At 39.4% G+C, this 15,596-nt stretch overlaps 3 protein-coding genes across 3 annotated transcripts in view; all 3 read right to left on the bottom strand.

The window, feature by feature from the left end:
* Positions 1-338: 338 nt before the first annotated feature.
* Positions 339-3,836, bottom strand: fabp4a (fatty acid binding protein 4a). Its single transcript, XM_080441448.1, has 4 exons — positions 3,662-3,836; positions 2,306-2,481; positions 1,247-1,348; positions 339-600 (listed from the first exon to the last, which is right to left on the bottom strand). Exons 1-4 carry the CDS (start codon positions 3,732-3,734, stop codon positions 547-549), a joined length of 405 nt encoding a protein of 134 aa, XP_080297574.1. The 5' UTR covers positions 3,735-3,836; the 3' UTR covers positions 339-546.
* A 2,213-nt stretch (positions 3,837-6,049) lies between these two features.
* On the bottom strand, positions 6,050-15,517 carry mrpl53 (mitochondrial ribosomal protein L53). Its single transcript, XM_080443288.1, has 3 exons — positions 15,394-15,517; positions 12,329-12,441; positions 6,050-6,242 (listed from the first exon to the last, which is right to left on the bottom strand). The coding sequence occupies exons 1-3, from the start codon at positions 15,486-15,488 to the stop codon at positions 6,130-6,132; spliced, it is 321 nt and encodes a 106-aa protein (XP_080299414.1). The 5' UTR covers positions 15,489-15,517; the 3' UTR covers positions 6,050-6,129.
* Positions 11,512-15,596, bottom strand: part of tpd52 (tumor protein D52) — a 327,212-nt gene continuing 323,127 nt past the window's right edge. Inside the window, exon 9 of the transcript XR_013934101.1 lies at positions 11,512-11,566. The gene's annotated coding sequence lies outside the window, so the exon portion shown is untranslated. The remainder of the gene's footprint in view (positions 11,567-15,596) is intronic.

Below are 15,596 nucleotides of genomic sequence, written 5' to 3'. Positions count from 1 at the left end.
TGTCATAGCTTGTAGATCGGCTATTTTTGGTGAAGAGATTTGGTGAAAAGTGATCCAAGTACAATTGTAACCTCCTCACTTCCTGTACGTCCTTTTCTCTAGGAATAGAGCGGTTTAAAAACCGGAATGATTTGCTAAAAGCTAGACCCTGATGAATTGAGTACGATGGACCACAATGGAAACAAGCCCCACAGGGCTTTATGTGTTATCCTTTAAAGCATAACCTTTGACTGTACTACCCGTACTAACATCAACAAACCTGCTCACAAAGTATCCAATCAATCAAACAGTCATAAATCCCCCCCCCCCCCAAAACAAACATAAATCCAGACATGCAATCATCTTTAAATCATTTTTTTATTTTATTTATTCAAATCACCACAACAAATGCTTTTGGGACAGAATGGATGGTGTGTAGGACAAAGGGGCGTAGAAACACAATGAAGATAATAATAAAAGAAATAAAGGAATGGGAAGCACGCTGTCACTTTACGCTCATTGAACTGAGCCCTTGGCGTTCCAGCGACGGGGGGGGAAACCGCCACTTCACGCCTCCTTCACGTATGTCCTCACCGCCACCACGTCGCCCATCTTGCATCTCTGTGAGGGGGAGGGGGAGAGAGAGAGAGAGAGAGAGAGAGAGAGAGAGAGAGAGAGAGAGAGAGAACGGAGAGAGAGAGACAGGGAGAGAATGGCAAAGAGAGACATTTTTTTAATCAATTTGACCATAATTGTGTATTTTCTTTTACGTAACGATGTACCATGCACTATGTAACTTTCCTGTTCTACCCAGGATTTTTCCTGAGCAAGTGCTGACGTTTTTTTTTTTTTTTTTACCACTGCCTGCTTGCTCTGGGGAGAAATATTAATTTGTGTCATATCAGAACCGTTTCTGATATGACACAAATTAATATTTCGTGTCAAAAGGTCGTGTCAAAGGTCGTGTCCAACCTAGACGCAGTAGAAGAGCAGGGAGACCAAACACAACCACTCCAATTCTATAAGTTATATTGTATTTACATAATCTACCAGATTGGACACAATAACATTTGATAAAAATAAAAAAAAGTGATTTATTTTGTCATTGTCTATTCGAAACATAACAAATCAATCAATAATCGATCAATAACCCAAGCACTCAAGATCAACATTATGGAAACGTGTGTTTCCAACAAAGTGAAATTCCCTGGTGTTGGGTGTTGGCTAACCGTCCATTTGTAAATCATGGAATTACATTCTTACTCACCGCTATCAACTTTCCATCGGTTACCACCCTCTCTATGTTCGTCTCTTTGCCGTCCCAGCTCTGTGTCTGCATCAGTTTGCCGTTGTCCATTGTGAATACAGTCTGGAGGAAGATGTAGAGAACATAATGATGAATAATTCCCTTCATAATTCATAAACCTGAGCCGTGATGCATGAAAGAAGTAACAATACAAGTAAAAGCCTGTATTCAGTAAAAAAAAGTAGTTGCATCAAAGTACTTACAGTACTAAAGTAAAAGTACTCACATTTTCCAAAATGTGTCAAACCTTTAAAAAAATTGCAGATCTAAGCTCACAACTTCATTGCAACGTGGTGTGAGCTTGCAGATCAGCTTGTAGAAAAGTAAAATAGGGCTTAATTGATTCATGTATGTTTTGTAATAATCTAAATATACAAAATAAAATTTTGCAACTTGTAGAGGAGTTAAACTTTTTTTTTTTAAGTTAAAAAGTATAAAGCATTGAACATGGACATACTCAAGTAAAGAAAAAATACCTTAACTTTGTACTAAAGTACAGTTGAGGAAATGTATACTAGGTTACTTTCCACCACTGAAACTGAGAGACCATAGTATATTTTGATTTCAGTACTTCTGTACTTTTACTCAAGTAAACGTTTGACACACTTGTACTTGTAACAGAGTATTTCTTCACTGCGGTGTTGCTATGTTTTACTTAAGTGAAGAAAAAAGAAATCTGAGTACTTCTGCCACCACTGCCTGAGAGATGCAGTGGAGAAGAAGTATAAAACAAAATTGTAAAATGGACATACTCAAGTAAAAGTGCCTCAACATTGTACTTAAGCACTTGAGTAAATGTAATTAATTACTTTACTGCATTGTGGTATTGCTATTTGTACTTACCTGCTTGCTTTTACCTAAGTAACAAACACAAACTAAAACTGAGTACTTCTCCCAATCCCTGAGAAATGTAGTGGAGTACAAGTCTAAAAGAAATGACATACTGAAGTAAAAGTACCTCAAAACTGTAGGTACTTAAGTACAGTACTCTGAGTAAATGATTTAACTTGGGAAACCCACCCTGGTTTTCCTGTCGTCGGCGGTGGTCTCCTCAAAGGGCTCGTTGAGCTTGAACTTGATCTCGGTGGTCTTGAAGGTGCTCTGGGACTTCATGCAGATCATGCCCTGCTCGTCAACGGACACGATCAGGTTGGGCTTGGTCCGGTTGCCCACCTGCCTGGTGGTGAAGCCCACACCTACAGGGGAGGGGGCACAACTTAGTGCATGAGAGACGACCTGCCAGGGTTACCACTGGCTTTGCCAAAACACTTTATGACTGAAATTGTATTGTGTCTGTGTTTACAAAACTAACTCAAACTAACTAAAACCATAGAGAAAACATCCTTAGTTTGTCAGTATCCAATGGTAAAATATTTCTCAAAGAATTGTGAAAATAGCCGATCTACAAGCTCACAACAACACCAGTTGTGAACTTGCTATTTTCACATTTTTTTTCTCTGCAGCTTTTGAATCTTGCCCCAGATTACCCCATATCACAATAAAAACTAAAACTAATACAAAAATAGACTCAATTTAAGATGAAGTTTTTTTTTTACTAAATTAGCAAATCCTCTTTAAAAAGGAATTAAAACTAAGTGAAATTGGGGGAAAGTAAGTAAGTACGAAACAAAATAAAAATAAAAACGAATGCAAAACTATAATAACCCGCACAAACGTTTTGCTGCAGTGTGCATGGACAGTGTAAAAGTCCTGTTAATGTAACTCATGTGCAACTGGAACAACATTTCCATTTGGTTCCAGTTGTAGGCTACATTAGACTTACAATTGGATGAAATTGATACAATAATGCATGATATTATACATGTGTAAAATGCGTGTACATGCCTATGCTATACTGGTAGAAGTATAGGCTATTAAAACAAGTGAAATTGTGCTGTTTTAATCAAGGATTTATTGCCAAATACTTGAGGCTATGTTCTTTATACTAAATGTACGTTTTTAACCCACATACTAGGTGCATATGTATTATCTTTAAATACGTTTTAATAATCCAAGACAACAATGTATCTATCGATTTTTCTCAAATAGGCTATTTTATCCAAGAGAACCATATATCCTTTTTTTTCTCCACCCTGAGAATCCAAAAGGAAAATGTTCCTTTTTTCCCTTCTTCTTCTTCTGATAAACTTTTTCTTAGCTGTGTATAGTTGATCATTGATCTGAATTGTATTCATTTCATTGTTTTTATTATTTATTTTTTTAATTATTTTTAAATGTTTTTTTTTCTTAAAATGTAGCACTTCGAAATTTGGTTCAAATATAAAGTGCGAGTACAAATAACATTTATTTTTATTATTATTATTATTATTATTATTATTATATAACTTTATTATTAATATTATTTCAGAGTCCTACCGATTGCTTTCATGTAGTCGTCAAAGTTCTCGCTGGAGATCATCTTCCACGTCCCGACAAACTGCTCCACCATCTTTGCAGGTTATATCTAACAGGTTTATTATAATAATAATAGGAATTCAAGTTAGCGGTCCGATGAGATGAGAGGATTCCAGACACATTCACTCCACTCTCATCAGCTCCACTGCGGTGCCTTTAAAAGCCCAATGCCCCACAGGCGCACCACGCGGCCGACCAATCACAGCCCGGGACGTCACTAGCATCCTCTGGCTTGGGGAGGACCTGGTATCCCAATCCCATAGCCGGGGGTGGCGCACGCTCGCACTGTGATTGGCTCCTTGGGTTGTTAAGGAAACATAGCAACGTCGCCTCCGGGGACAGGGCGGTTGGTGGGAGAAAAGTAGGCCTAGTGGTGGGAAAAAGTACTCACATATCTTTTTGCTTAACTAAAAGTGTCAGTGCTGCAATGTAGACATACTCTGTTACAAGTGGAAGTCTGGAATTCAAAATTGACAAAAGTAGAATTCAAAATTGACAAAAGTATTGGTCTCAAAATATACTTAAGTACTTAGAGTAGAAAGTAGCTTACTTATTATGCACAATGTCCCATTTTACAAGTTTCCGAATGTATAAAAATCCTTTGAAAATAGCATATCTACAAGCTCACAACACGTTGCAAAGAGACTCGTTGTGAGTTTTCAAATAATTGTAGTGGAGTAAAAGTACAATATTTGCCTCTGAGATGTAGTGGAGTAGAAGTAAAAGTATTGATATTTGGAAATACACCAGTAAAGTAAAAATAGATCAAAATGGACTGGTACTTAAGTACAGTACTTGAGTAAATGTACTTAATTACTTTCCACCACTGCTGGGGAGGACCTGGTATCCCATAGCCCAGGGGGGCACGCGCTCGCACTGTGATTGGCTCCTTGACTGTTAAAGGAAACATAGCAACGTCCTCCGGGACCGGGCAGTGGTGGGAGAAAAGTAGTCTACTCAGATCCTTGACTTATTAAGTAAAAGAAGAACTTGTAATAAGTAATGTAGTAATCTGTACATCACTTTAATGTTGCAGCTGGTACAGGTTGGGCTGATTTTAATGACTTAATTATGTGCAGCTGGATAGATTAACCTATAATAAATACCGTAACATTTATCACTTAATGCCTGTTGTGTATTAATAATCTAAATCTGCAAAGAAACTAGTAACTAAAGCTGTCAAATAATGGACAAAAAAAGTACAATATTTGCCTCTGAGAGGTAGTCGAGTAGAAGTATTGAAAAATGGAAATACCCAAGTAAAAGTTACCTCAAAACTGTACTCAAGTAGAGTACTTGAGTAAATGTACTTGGTTACTTTCCTCTACTACTCCCCCTGACTATTGGATCTGGACTCAATGGGTAAAAGGTTGTTGTTTTTTTGAAGAGTTCCATCTACAGGTTTGTGCCAAATGCCATGTAGGCCCAGTGTGTGAGAGGTTGACGCTTGCCTCCCACGGTCTCACATGCTGGAACGATCTGGGTTTTTATCAGGGGAGACAATGACACCACACGCTCACCCATTCAAACCATCACATCTCTATACAGAACCAAGCATTTTAATTCACCGGATCGCAGCGTCGGGGTCCTGGGATTCCAGCTGTCCGAATGGAACCGCTCACGGACCTGTAACTCTGAGAGTGCGCAAAAATAGAACCAAATGGACCCCCAGTATTAGATCAGTGATTCTCAAATCTTTGATATATGCATTAGACCACCAACTCCCATTTGATACTATGTCTTATCTCTGGAACCACAAACTACAACTGTTTACAACTACAACAGTTTATCACAAAATAAATGTGTCATGAGTCATGTGCTTGTTAAGATTAGTGTTTTAAAAAATATATATATTCTGATAGTAATCATTGCAATAGAGTGTAACAGGAGTCTCCCTGCCTCTCCAGCTCTTTAGTAAAGAGGAAATACATTTTCAGGTTGAGATACCAGTTTGATCCAAACAGGAGAGGAAACTCATACAGTATACAATGATAAACAAGAGGTATTGGAAGTGTTGAAACACACAAACAAAAACTGGAACACTATAACATTTAAGCTGATAAATGTGTGGGGTTCTCTCTTCCGATTGGATAAAATTGGCATCCCAACCTGAACATGTATTTTAAAGAGGTGGAGAGACAGGGAGAGTTATTGAACAAACACACTTTTGCAACGATTACTATCAGAAATATAAAGCTCTAACCCTTTTAACAATAAACTCAATTGCTTAACCAAAAGAAAATATAACTTACACTCCTTCAAAAGACAAAATAAATACCATTTAACAAACCGGCATCATCATATCACATCCGAATCAATTCCCACCACAACCAGTAGGCCTACAGCACACAGATTTGAAAGCAGTTTTATTATAAACATCTATACATACAGTATACACACAGAGAGAAAGATATCCATAAATATTGATATTATTTTTTGACTTTGGCCTGTGGGTCTTTGGCCTCGCAGCGGGAGTGGAAGGCCTTGAACATCTCACTACAGGTCAGCTTCTCGCCCTTCATCAGCAGTCTCTCTCCGTCCACTAGAGAAAACACACACAAACACCACAAATATCACTGCATGCTAGTAATACTTATTGTTGCTGTCGGGTGAAAACCGAATCATATGTCAACATCTTTTACTTTTCATGATTCAAATAAAGAAAACAGCAAAAACAGCAGATGTACACAAGCCCAAAACGCGTCGCTAGTACGTCTGCTATTTTAGTGTGACACTGTAGTATGACGAAGAAGGGCTCTGGGTCTGGCGTTTTAAAATATCATTTGTTTAAGGGTCTAACTTACAAAAACAAAAACAAAACGAAAAGAAGGTGTAAAACATGGAGATAAAGAAGTTTCTGCCCGACAGCAATATACACTGTATGCACCATCAGTTTATTTTTGCTGCTGTATTGACCACTGAACGGGAGCGAGTAGTCCTCGATTTATATACTCCATCATACGATGGTGTAACTTCTGTGTGACATTAATTTACAAAAAAAAAATAAAAAAAAATAAAGTTGAAACATGGAGATACCAGGTTTCTACCGAACAGCAACAATATAATATACTGTAGTAATATCTCTGCTACACATAACGCTAGTGATAATGTTATGATTTACATTGCAGTGGGCCTACTTTCAATGCAAGTGAGGTTAATCTTTGGTCATGATGTTAGAATGATGGTGCTATTTTTTATCCTGCAAGCTTTACTTTATTACACTACATTATTTATATACTGTACACACATCAACATGAGATCTTGTCTTCTATTAGAGATGTTCTATGTATACTTAAGTGCAGTAACTGACCACACACACACAAGCACATGCGTGCGCACACACACACTAAATTATCCTGTGGCTTTTTGCCAAATTCAATATCCTCCTCACAGTAATTACTCGGATGGAGAGCATGTAGCAGATGGGACATTTATCTTGAGTTGGGTGTGGATCTTCAGGGCGTGTTGGAACAGCCCATTAACACGTTTTAACAGCAGTGGACTGATCCACACAACTCATTAAACACACACCTCTGTGTGAAGAGGTTGGATGTTGTCCAGCAGAGGATGAAGACCTGTGTGATGTTTAGATGGATCATGGATGAGTGTTAAATAGCTCCATATTCCCATATTCCCATACCTGCACGTGCACACATAGACATGAAAGGGGGCTTGAGCCCCTGCCAAAAAGTGCCCTCTCCAGTATGAACCCCCCCCCCCCCAAAAAAAAACAAAACAAACAAAAAGGAATTTCAACTGCCCCTAGCGGCCTAACGGAAAGGCCGACGGAAATGGTAGTGTATGTGTTGGATGCAGCTCAGGTATCTAGTATGTCGCTGTGCGACTTTCCTAGCCCATGTTATTAAAGAAAAACGTGTGAAATTGGTAACCCACTGGAAAAAATATATATATTTTCTGTTTACTAAGGAGTCTGAGAGATTGGGAGACCCCTGTTACTGAACCAACACTCTATAGCACTGATTACTATCAGAATATAGAGCTTTACACGATGGTGTGGTGTTGCTTGCCGAAAATAACCTCACTTTGTGAGCTTGCAGATTGGCTATTTTCGGTAAACAAGACACGCTAATGAACAAGACTAGCCTAGTAGCGGCATGGACTCCCTGTCAATTACTAACAACCCGTTGATGAGGTAATTCTGATGATGTCAGTCTTACACAAATATTGAGTGAGCTTGTAGATCTGCTATTTTCGGCACGTAACAAAATCATACAACGATGTTAAGATTTAAAAAATGGGAGATCCGGGCACTCAAGAGTTAAAAGAAGGAGCAGCCTTTTATTAAACCAACATGCAGTGGTGGAAAAAGTACTCAAATGTTTTACTTAAAGTAAAAGTTTTATAATGTATATCTGCAAAGTAACTAGTAACTAAAGTTTTCAAATAATTAGAGTAAAAAGTACAATATTTGCCTCTGAGATGTAGTGGAGTAGAAGTAAAAGCATAGACAATTGGAAATACTCCAGTAGAGTAAAAGTACCTCAAAAGTAGTACAGTACTTGCGTAAATGTACTTAGTTACTTTACACCACTGCAACATGTTCCTCGAAACATGTTGGTTTAATAAAGGCTGCTCCTTCTTTTAACTGTGAGTGCCCGGATCTCACATTTCTTTTATCTGATGTCTTATCCCGTTTGATCCAGGAGCACCTTTTACTATTTTAACTTTGTTGACTTTTTGCGTCTCTGGTGAGCACCTGGTTGTCTCGTTCTCACTGCATACAACGGCGTTGTTTGGCTATAGCTATAAACCTAGCCCTGAGCTCAGCGACAATCCCAAAGATGCATGTCCTACTCGGGATTCGAACACCTACCGCTCAGGCGAGAGGGGGGTTGGGCTTCAGGCAGTACTACTTGTCGGCCAGTAGATGTCCTCTGACACCAGGGTGTAAATGTCTCAATGGAGGGGTAAGGAGACCACCTCCAACCACTGAAAATAGCCGATCGAGCTTGTAGATCGGCTATTTTCAAACATGTTGGTACTTTAAGTATATTTCGATGCCAATACTTTTGTACTTTTACTCAAGTAACATTTTTAACACAGGCCTTTTACTTGTAACAAAGTATTTCTATATTGCAGTATTGATACTTTTACTTAAGTAGAAAATGTGAGTACTTTTCCCACCACTGGTTAAAACATTGGTTCTCAAAGTGGGGTTCCGGGGACCCCCAGTGGTCCTTGAGGGGGTTTCAGGGGGTCCCTGGCAAAACGTGTTAATATAGCATTGTGTTGTGAGCTAGTTGATCGGCTATTTTCAAAAAAATCTTGAAAATGTTTGAAGTTGGAATATTTTTTGAAACAAAAATCATATATGGGGGTCCCTGGCACAAAGTATTTTCAGATGGGGGTCCGTGGCCTTGACATGAAAACATTTGAGAACCACTGTGTTAAAATAACCTTTTATTCAATCAAATAAGTCCCAGATAGTAGCTTTAAGTCAAGCACTCACTCATTAGCTGTTTCTATAAAACAATACCAGGAGGACACCTCAATCTGCATGGATTAAAGTTAAATCAAACCTCACAACTGAGACATCTTGTATCATCATCATAACCTTTATTTCAGCTCGGAGTACAGTTGAGGGGCAGGCCCTCATTTTCAATGTAGCCGAGATACAGAACACAGTAATCAACAGGAATAGACATTCACATACAGCAATAAAATACATGAATCAGAATACAGAAAGAACTCAAAAACTAAAATAGTCAAAGAACTAGAACAGATATATCATAATCAAACAATTAAATAAAGCAGTTACAATCCTGAACAAAAATGTTGGAAATCATTTCCCAGAAACTACCTAAAGATGGAAGTGATTTGATTTTCAAGGACCTCTGGAGCTCATTCCAGGCAGATGGAGCACTGACAGAAAATGCTGTCCTGCCTAACTCTGTCTGCGCGAAAGGAACCTTGAGCGTCAGGAGATCACTCGAGCGGGTCTGGCATGTAACAGGGTTCTGAACCAACATAGAACAAATATAAGGGGGGAGCATTCCTGATATGGCTTTAAAAATAAATAGATACCAGTGCCTATCACGCCTCTCAGTTAAAGAGGATAAGCCTGCATTCCCGTATAGTGTACAGTGATGGGTACCATAGGTGTCACCAGAGACCCATCTTAGGGCAGAATGGTACACAGTGTCAAGGCGTTTTAAAATTGATGGAGCAGCAGTTCTATAAATAATGTCTCCATAGTCTAAAACCGAGAGAAAAGTGGCTTCAATAATTGTTTTCCTACTGGATGCAGGAAAGCATGATTTATTTCTATAGAGAAACCCAATTTTTTGTCTCAATTTGGAGACAAGGTTATCAATGTGAAATTTAAAACACAATTTCTCATCTAGCCAGATGCCCAGGTAATTGTATTCCGAGACCCTTTCTATTGTAGCACCACTTGAAGAGGATATGACTATGTCGCTAAGGTTGGTGGTTTTAACTCTAGTGAACAGCATGAATTTGGTTTTGCTTGCATTTAAAACCAGTCTAAGCTCAACCAGGGCAGCCTGGAGAGCATTAAAAGCAAGCTGCAGCTTCCTGGTGGCAAGATGAGCTGAGTCAGCGACACAGTATATGACAGTGTCATCTGCATAAAGGTGGGCCTTACAGTCATTAAGAGTAGAGATAATATTGTTAATATATAAAGTAAAAAGAACTGGGCCTAAGACTGAGCCCTGTGGGACGCCCACGGAGACTGGCCGAAACCCAGATTGAGAGCTTCTGGACTTCACAGCTTGATGTCTATTTGTTAAGTAAGTTTGAAACCATTCCGAGGTTTCATTACTAAAACCTATGTTGTGTAATTTCAGTAGGAGCAGGTTATGGTCTACGGTGTCAAAGGCCTTGGATAAGTCCACAAAGAGGGATGCACAAAAATGCTTATTGTCAAAAGCAGTGAGAATGGTATTTGTAACTAAGGTGACTGCAGTGATTGTACTATGTTTGGCTCTGAAACCAGATTGATTTTCATTTAACACTGAGAAGGATGAGAGGAATAATTTGAGCTGCGAGTTTATGAGTGATTCCAAAATTTTGGCAAGGCAAGGCAACTTTGAAATCGGTCTGTAATTATTTAGCTCTTGTCTATCACCACCTTTGTGAAGTGGGAGGACGTGTGCAAGTTTCCAAATACGAGGGAAAATATTTAATGAAATAGAAAGATTAAAAATATGAGCTATGTGCTCTGCAATAAGAGGTGCAGCTGTCTTTAAAAATAAAGGATCTAAGTGATCCTCACCAGTCGAGGTCTTATGGTTTATTGTAAGCAAAGCTTCCAGAACAATAGAGGTAGAGAGGGGCTGTATGGAGAACTGAGCAGTTGGGCTAATTCTAAGATTGCTGTAATCCGTTGAAAGTGGGGGTCCACTATAAGTATTACTAAATAAGTGCCCTGCATCTGTAAAATGCAGATTAAAAGCAGAGCATACCTCCAAAGGATCTGAAATTACGCCATTACTACCATTTATTTGAGATGGTAGGGCAGAGGTGGAGTTATTATTAAGGGCGTTCACTGCTTTCCAGAATTTAACTGTATTTCCCTGAGAGTAAGTTATTAAATTTAAAAAATAATTAGATTTAGCCTTTCTAAGAGAAGACGTGCAAAGATTACGAATTTGCCGAAAGCAAGCCCAATGAGCAGGGTCTCCAGAACGCCTAGCAAGCGACCAAGCTCTTTTCCTCTTGTTGAATAGGGTAGCTAATGTATGGCCAAGCCCTTATGTGTGATTTGTGAAACGGTTTCCTAAAACAACTAACACAATATGTAAAATGATGATGTTTTAGTGATATTGATCCTGCTGTTCTACATACTGCCAACCAGGTGAAGAAATCACAGATTGAGGCTTTAACCTTCGCTTTTATTTTGTATTGCCTCCCCATGGTCAGCCGGGGCGCCTGTTGGAGGGGAAAGGAACTGGTTGGAATAACGTGTCACTTCCACGCGCTACGTCCTACCGGGGAAACTCCCCCCCTGTCAGGTGATAAGAAGGGGCTTGCTAACTCCCCATGCATTGAAGGAGGCATGAGCTCGGGTCTAGGCTCTCCCTAGGCTGGCAGAGGGAGTGTAGCGCCCAGGATTACTTAGACAATTGGCACTTGGTGAAAAAATGGGGTTACAAAATCGTGGGATAAAATAATTAAGAAAACTGTAATAAATTAGTTCATTGAAAATTAAAAAAAAAAAAAAAAAAAAAAACGCTTTTATGAAATATCCAAGACCCTTAAGGTTTTATGGAAGATGCTTCTGATTGTTGCTAGTTTAACCACTTCCAATATGGAAGATTCTACTGGTTTGACCACTTCAAAAGCTCTGATCTTAAAATAATAACAAAACATAGCCTATCTACAAGTAGATGGGCTATTTTCGGTGGGCAACATGCTTCCATAGAAGACATGCATGGCTGCTATGGAATCCAAATGACTGACATCAATCGTGGCGACTGAAAAATGTAATCCTTGAATCTGGCTGATAAAATAGTCATTTCCTGACTGAGGCGAAATGATCAAACACAACCTCCGTATTATTCATTTGTAAACAAACCAACTTGTTTTTAAAGTGAGATAAAAGTTGTTGAATAGCTTGTTTTGGAAAAGAGCCAAAACGACACTTACCGTATGTGATGTCTACTAGCGGCTCTGACTTGTTGTGTTTCACCAGGGTGGTCACCTCACAGTTGATGTTGGTGGACCTGGCCCTCTCTGAGCCCACCATCACCAGGAACTCCCTGGAACACACAAGACATGGACACAATTTTTTTAACAAACTTATTTAACTTTATTTACTTTATTTAAAAAGTTAAGACCTGAGGCCGATTCCACAAAATGTCTTCTAAATTCTAACAGTTTTCTGAAAAACGCATGTTTCTACATCAGTGGTTCTCAAAACGTATTCATGTCAAGGACCCCCAAAATGTATGTATTTGGCCGCGGACCCCCATCTCAAAATATGTTGTTCCAGGGATCCCCCAGAACTACAGATCGGAGAGAAAAAAATCGCTTTAAAAACATATATTCAAAGATTTGCACAAATTGTCCACGATATTTCAAAACAATCTACAAGCTCATAGCACGGCAGTCTGTGCTGCCCTATGAGCTTGTATATCTGCTATTTTTGAAAAGCCAAAGAAATCTTAAAATGACACAGCTGCGTTCCCGGTCACAATAATACATCAATAATACACAATAATAATCCCTTTATTGAGATGATGTGGGGCATACAGAAATTGGTTCTGACTGAATAGGCATATCACAATTATTACATAATCGTGATTTTGATTACAAAGCCTAAAAGGCAAACAGAAATAAAAATGTGTATCCATATGTTCCAATGTTCAATGCCATAAACACAATTAAATCAGGACCAATTCAATCGTTAAATCTCAATTAATTGTGTGACAATTAATCGTCAACTTAAATGTTGTAATGGTGACGGCTCTAGTTCTGAAGTTGCCACATGATACGTGGGACAAAAACAACTGACAAGACGTATAGGACAATAACAGGATGATAGAATAAAGCAGAATTACTCCAATAAATAATACAATTAGCGCTGCAAGTATATTAACTAGCTTACTCTATCAAACCTCAAATGACCCAGAACATTACATTAAAGGACGACTTCACCCATGTTCAACCTATCGTCATATAATAGGTCCTCACTAATGCTCCTGATAAAATGGTGTAATTTTTAGGAGGGATATGGACACTTCAGAAACCAGTGACATCATCGTTAGGAATTATTGTTTTTGTGTGTAAGATTTCAAATTTATTTTCTTTTTAAATCTGAGAACAATGGCTTCTATAATAGCATGCTAACTTTCCAGGAATAGAAAGCCGGCAGTTTCTGTTAGCTTGGATTCCCCATCGATGATGTCACTGGTAGGCGGGTTTCTGACCTGTCCATAGCCCTCCTCTGAGACACAGCCTGAGCAGACAAAAATGGTGCCATATTATCATGAGCATTAGTCAGGACCTATCATCTGAAGATAGGTTGAAAATAGGTGATGTTGTCCTTTAAAGCCCTGTGCACTGGTGTTAGCCTGGTTCCAGCCGAATCTGCCTTTGCAAAATCGCATCGCACTTTAGCCCTCGGCAGATTAGGTCTGGCCCCCCTCCATAGAGATTCCATTTCTCTCCCTCCGCAGTGGTGCGGAGCCAACCAGGGCCCAGTATCCAAATGTGGGCGGGCTTATCACCTTATTTGGAGCAATGACGTACAAGGAAGCACTGCTCTGATTAGTTCGTGAACAAGGAAGCACTGCTCTGATTGGTTTAGGTCTAACCAATAGAGTCCGTTTGGATCTTTTTGTAACCGCCCCTTGGAAAAAAATCTATCGTTGATAGGGACCAGACTAATATCCACGCAGTGTGTCGTGTGATATTGTCTGGCCACGCGAGGCTACACTGGTGTAGTGTCTCACCTCTTCAGACTCCACCTCAGCCCGTAGAACTTGCCCTAGCCTTGACAACCCTGCAGGCTTATGCAAAGGCTAAAATGTAACTTTGATAGCATGTTATGTAGACAGATGCCAGGTAATTGTTGACCTGGCATCCTATAGTGTGTATAGTTTCAATGTACAGGCTGATGATAGGTTATTGGTTTATGACTGTATTAGTTATTATTAGATTATTGGTTTACTTGTGTATTACTTTATTATTAGATTACTATTTTTATGCATTAATGTATTAATGTGTATTAACACACACACACACACACACACACACACACACACACACACACACACACACACATAGATATTAGCCTATTATAAGATATGATATGCTGTGATATTATAGCCTCCTTTTCATGTATTCCATAAAAGTTGTAGTGCTCTGACTGTTAGTACTCACCCAATAATTAAACAGTGAGCACATACGCATGGGGGCACACAATATACAGGTGTCATTAATTACAACGCACCTGTCAATTGTGTGCCCCATAATGTATGTATTATGCTCACTGGAGGACATGACGTGGTCCGTGTCAAACTCGTGGAAGGAAAAGTGGAGATAATTATTTGACTAAATACACCTTTGCTGCCTTAACTTTCGAATGGATATGAAACTAGAGGACCAATGGCTGCGGATCCCCAAGTCTATTCTATTCTTTCTATTCATTAGTGGGTGAGTACTACAAACGGAGCTACAACGTTAGATGCTACCGCGAAGCTCAGACTCACTGACACAGGGGGGGGGGGTTATCTATCTCGCTGTGTGTGTGTGTGTGTGTGTGTGTGTGTGTGTGTGTGTGTGTGTGTGTGTGTGTGTGTGTGTGTGTGTATATGGTCGGTATTAGGTATACATGATGAAATGTATGCAATGTATTAGGCTATAGGTTAATTCCCAACTGTAAGAGCCAGGAGTTTAGCCTATACATTAACAGCAAAACTAGGGAGGAAGACATTACACTACCAGAAGAAAATAGCCTGGAATCTACGGTCATTCTGTCATGACCGTCATATCATATATATGTCATATATAAGGTTTAATGTTCGCCATGCAACACCGTCGTACTAGTATAAAATGATGGTTAAGAGATGTCATTCATTCACAGGGTCACACAGTCTCTCTCTCTCTCTCTCTCTCTCTCTCTCTCTCTCTCTCTCTCTCTCTCTCTCTCTCTCTCTCTCTCTCTCTCTCTCTCTCTCTCTCTCTCTCTCTCTCTCTCTCTCTCTCACCTTGTGGATCGAACATTAGCCTCAAAGGGACAGAACTGGACTACTATTTTCTTCACAGTCTTCAGAACCACAGAGGAATGCCTCACAGCCGCCATGATGCTTCTTCCACAGTAACCTTTCAACTCCACCATCCCATAGCCCGGCCGTCCCTGGCTATGGGATCCAAACAGCGTTGCCAGGTTTTGAGAGAGAAACAAGCAACC

Source organism: Gymnoscopelus braueri (assembly GCF_963280865.1).
Source record: "Gymnoscopelus braueri genome assembly, chromosome: 11".
In the NCBI taxonomy this organism is placed as follows: Eukaryota; Metazoa; Chordata; class Actinopteri; order Myctophiformes; family Myctophidae; genus Gymnoscopelus; species Gymnoscopelus braueri.
This window is presented reverse-complemented; position numbering and strand designations above follow the sequence as displayed.

Bases quoted from the DNA above. Each gene is read 5' to 3' on its own strand.
- fabp4a (XM_080441448.1), bottom strand. From the start codon at position 3,734: ATGGTGGAGCAGTTTGTCGGGACGTGGAAGATGATCTCCAGCGAGAAC. The intron at 1,349-2,305 runs GTGGGTTTCCCA...ATCTTCCTCCAG, and splicing joins CCGACGACAGGAAAACCAGG to ACTGTATTCACAATGGACAA. The intron at 601-1,246 runs GTGAGTAAGAAT...TCCCCCTCACAG, and splicing joins CCGATGGAAAGTTGATAGCG to AGATGCAAGATGGGCGACGT.
- mrpl53 (XM_080443288.1), bottom strand. From the start codon at position 15,488: ATGGCGGCTGTGAGGCATTCCTCTGTGGTTCTGAAGACTGTGAAGAAA. The intron at 12,442-15,393 runs GTGAGAGAGAGA...TGTGTGTTCCAG, and splicing joins GCTAATGTTCGATCCACAAG to GGAGTTCCTGGTGATGGTGG. The intron at 6,243-12,328 runs GTAAGTGTCGTT...TGTTTTCTCTAG, and splicing joins GCTAGTAGACATCACATACG to TGGACGGAGAGAGACTGCTG.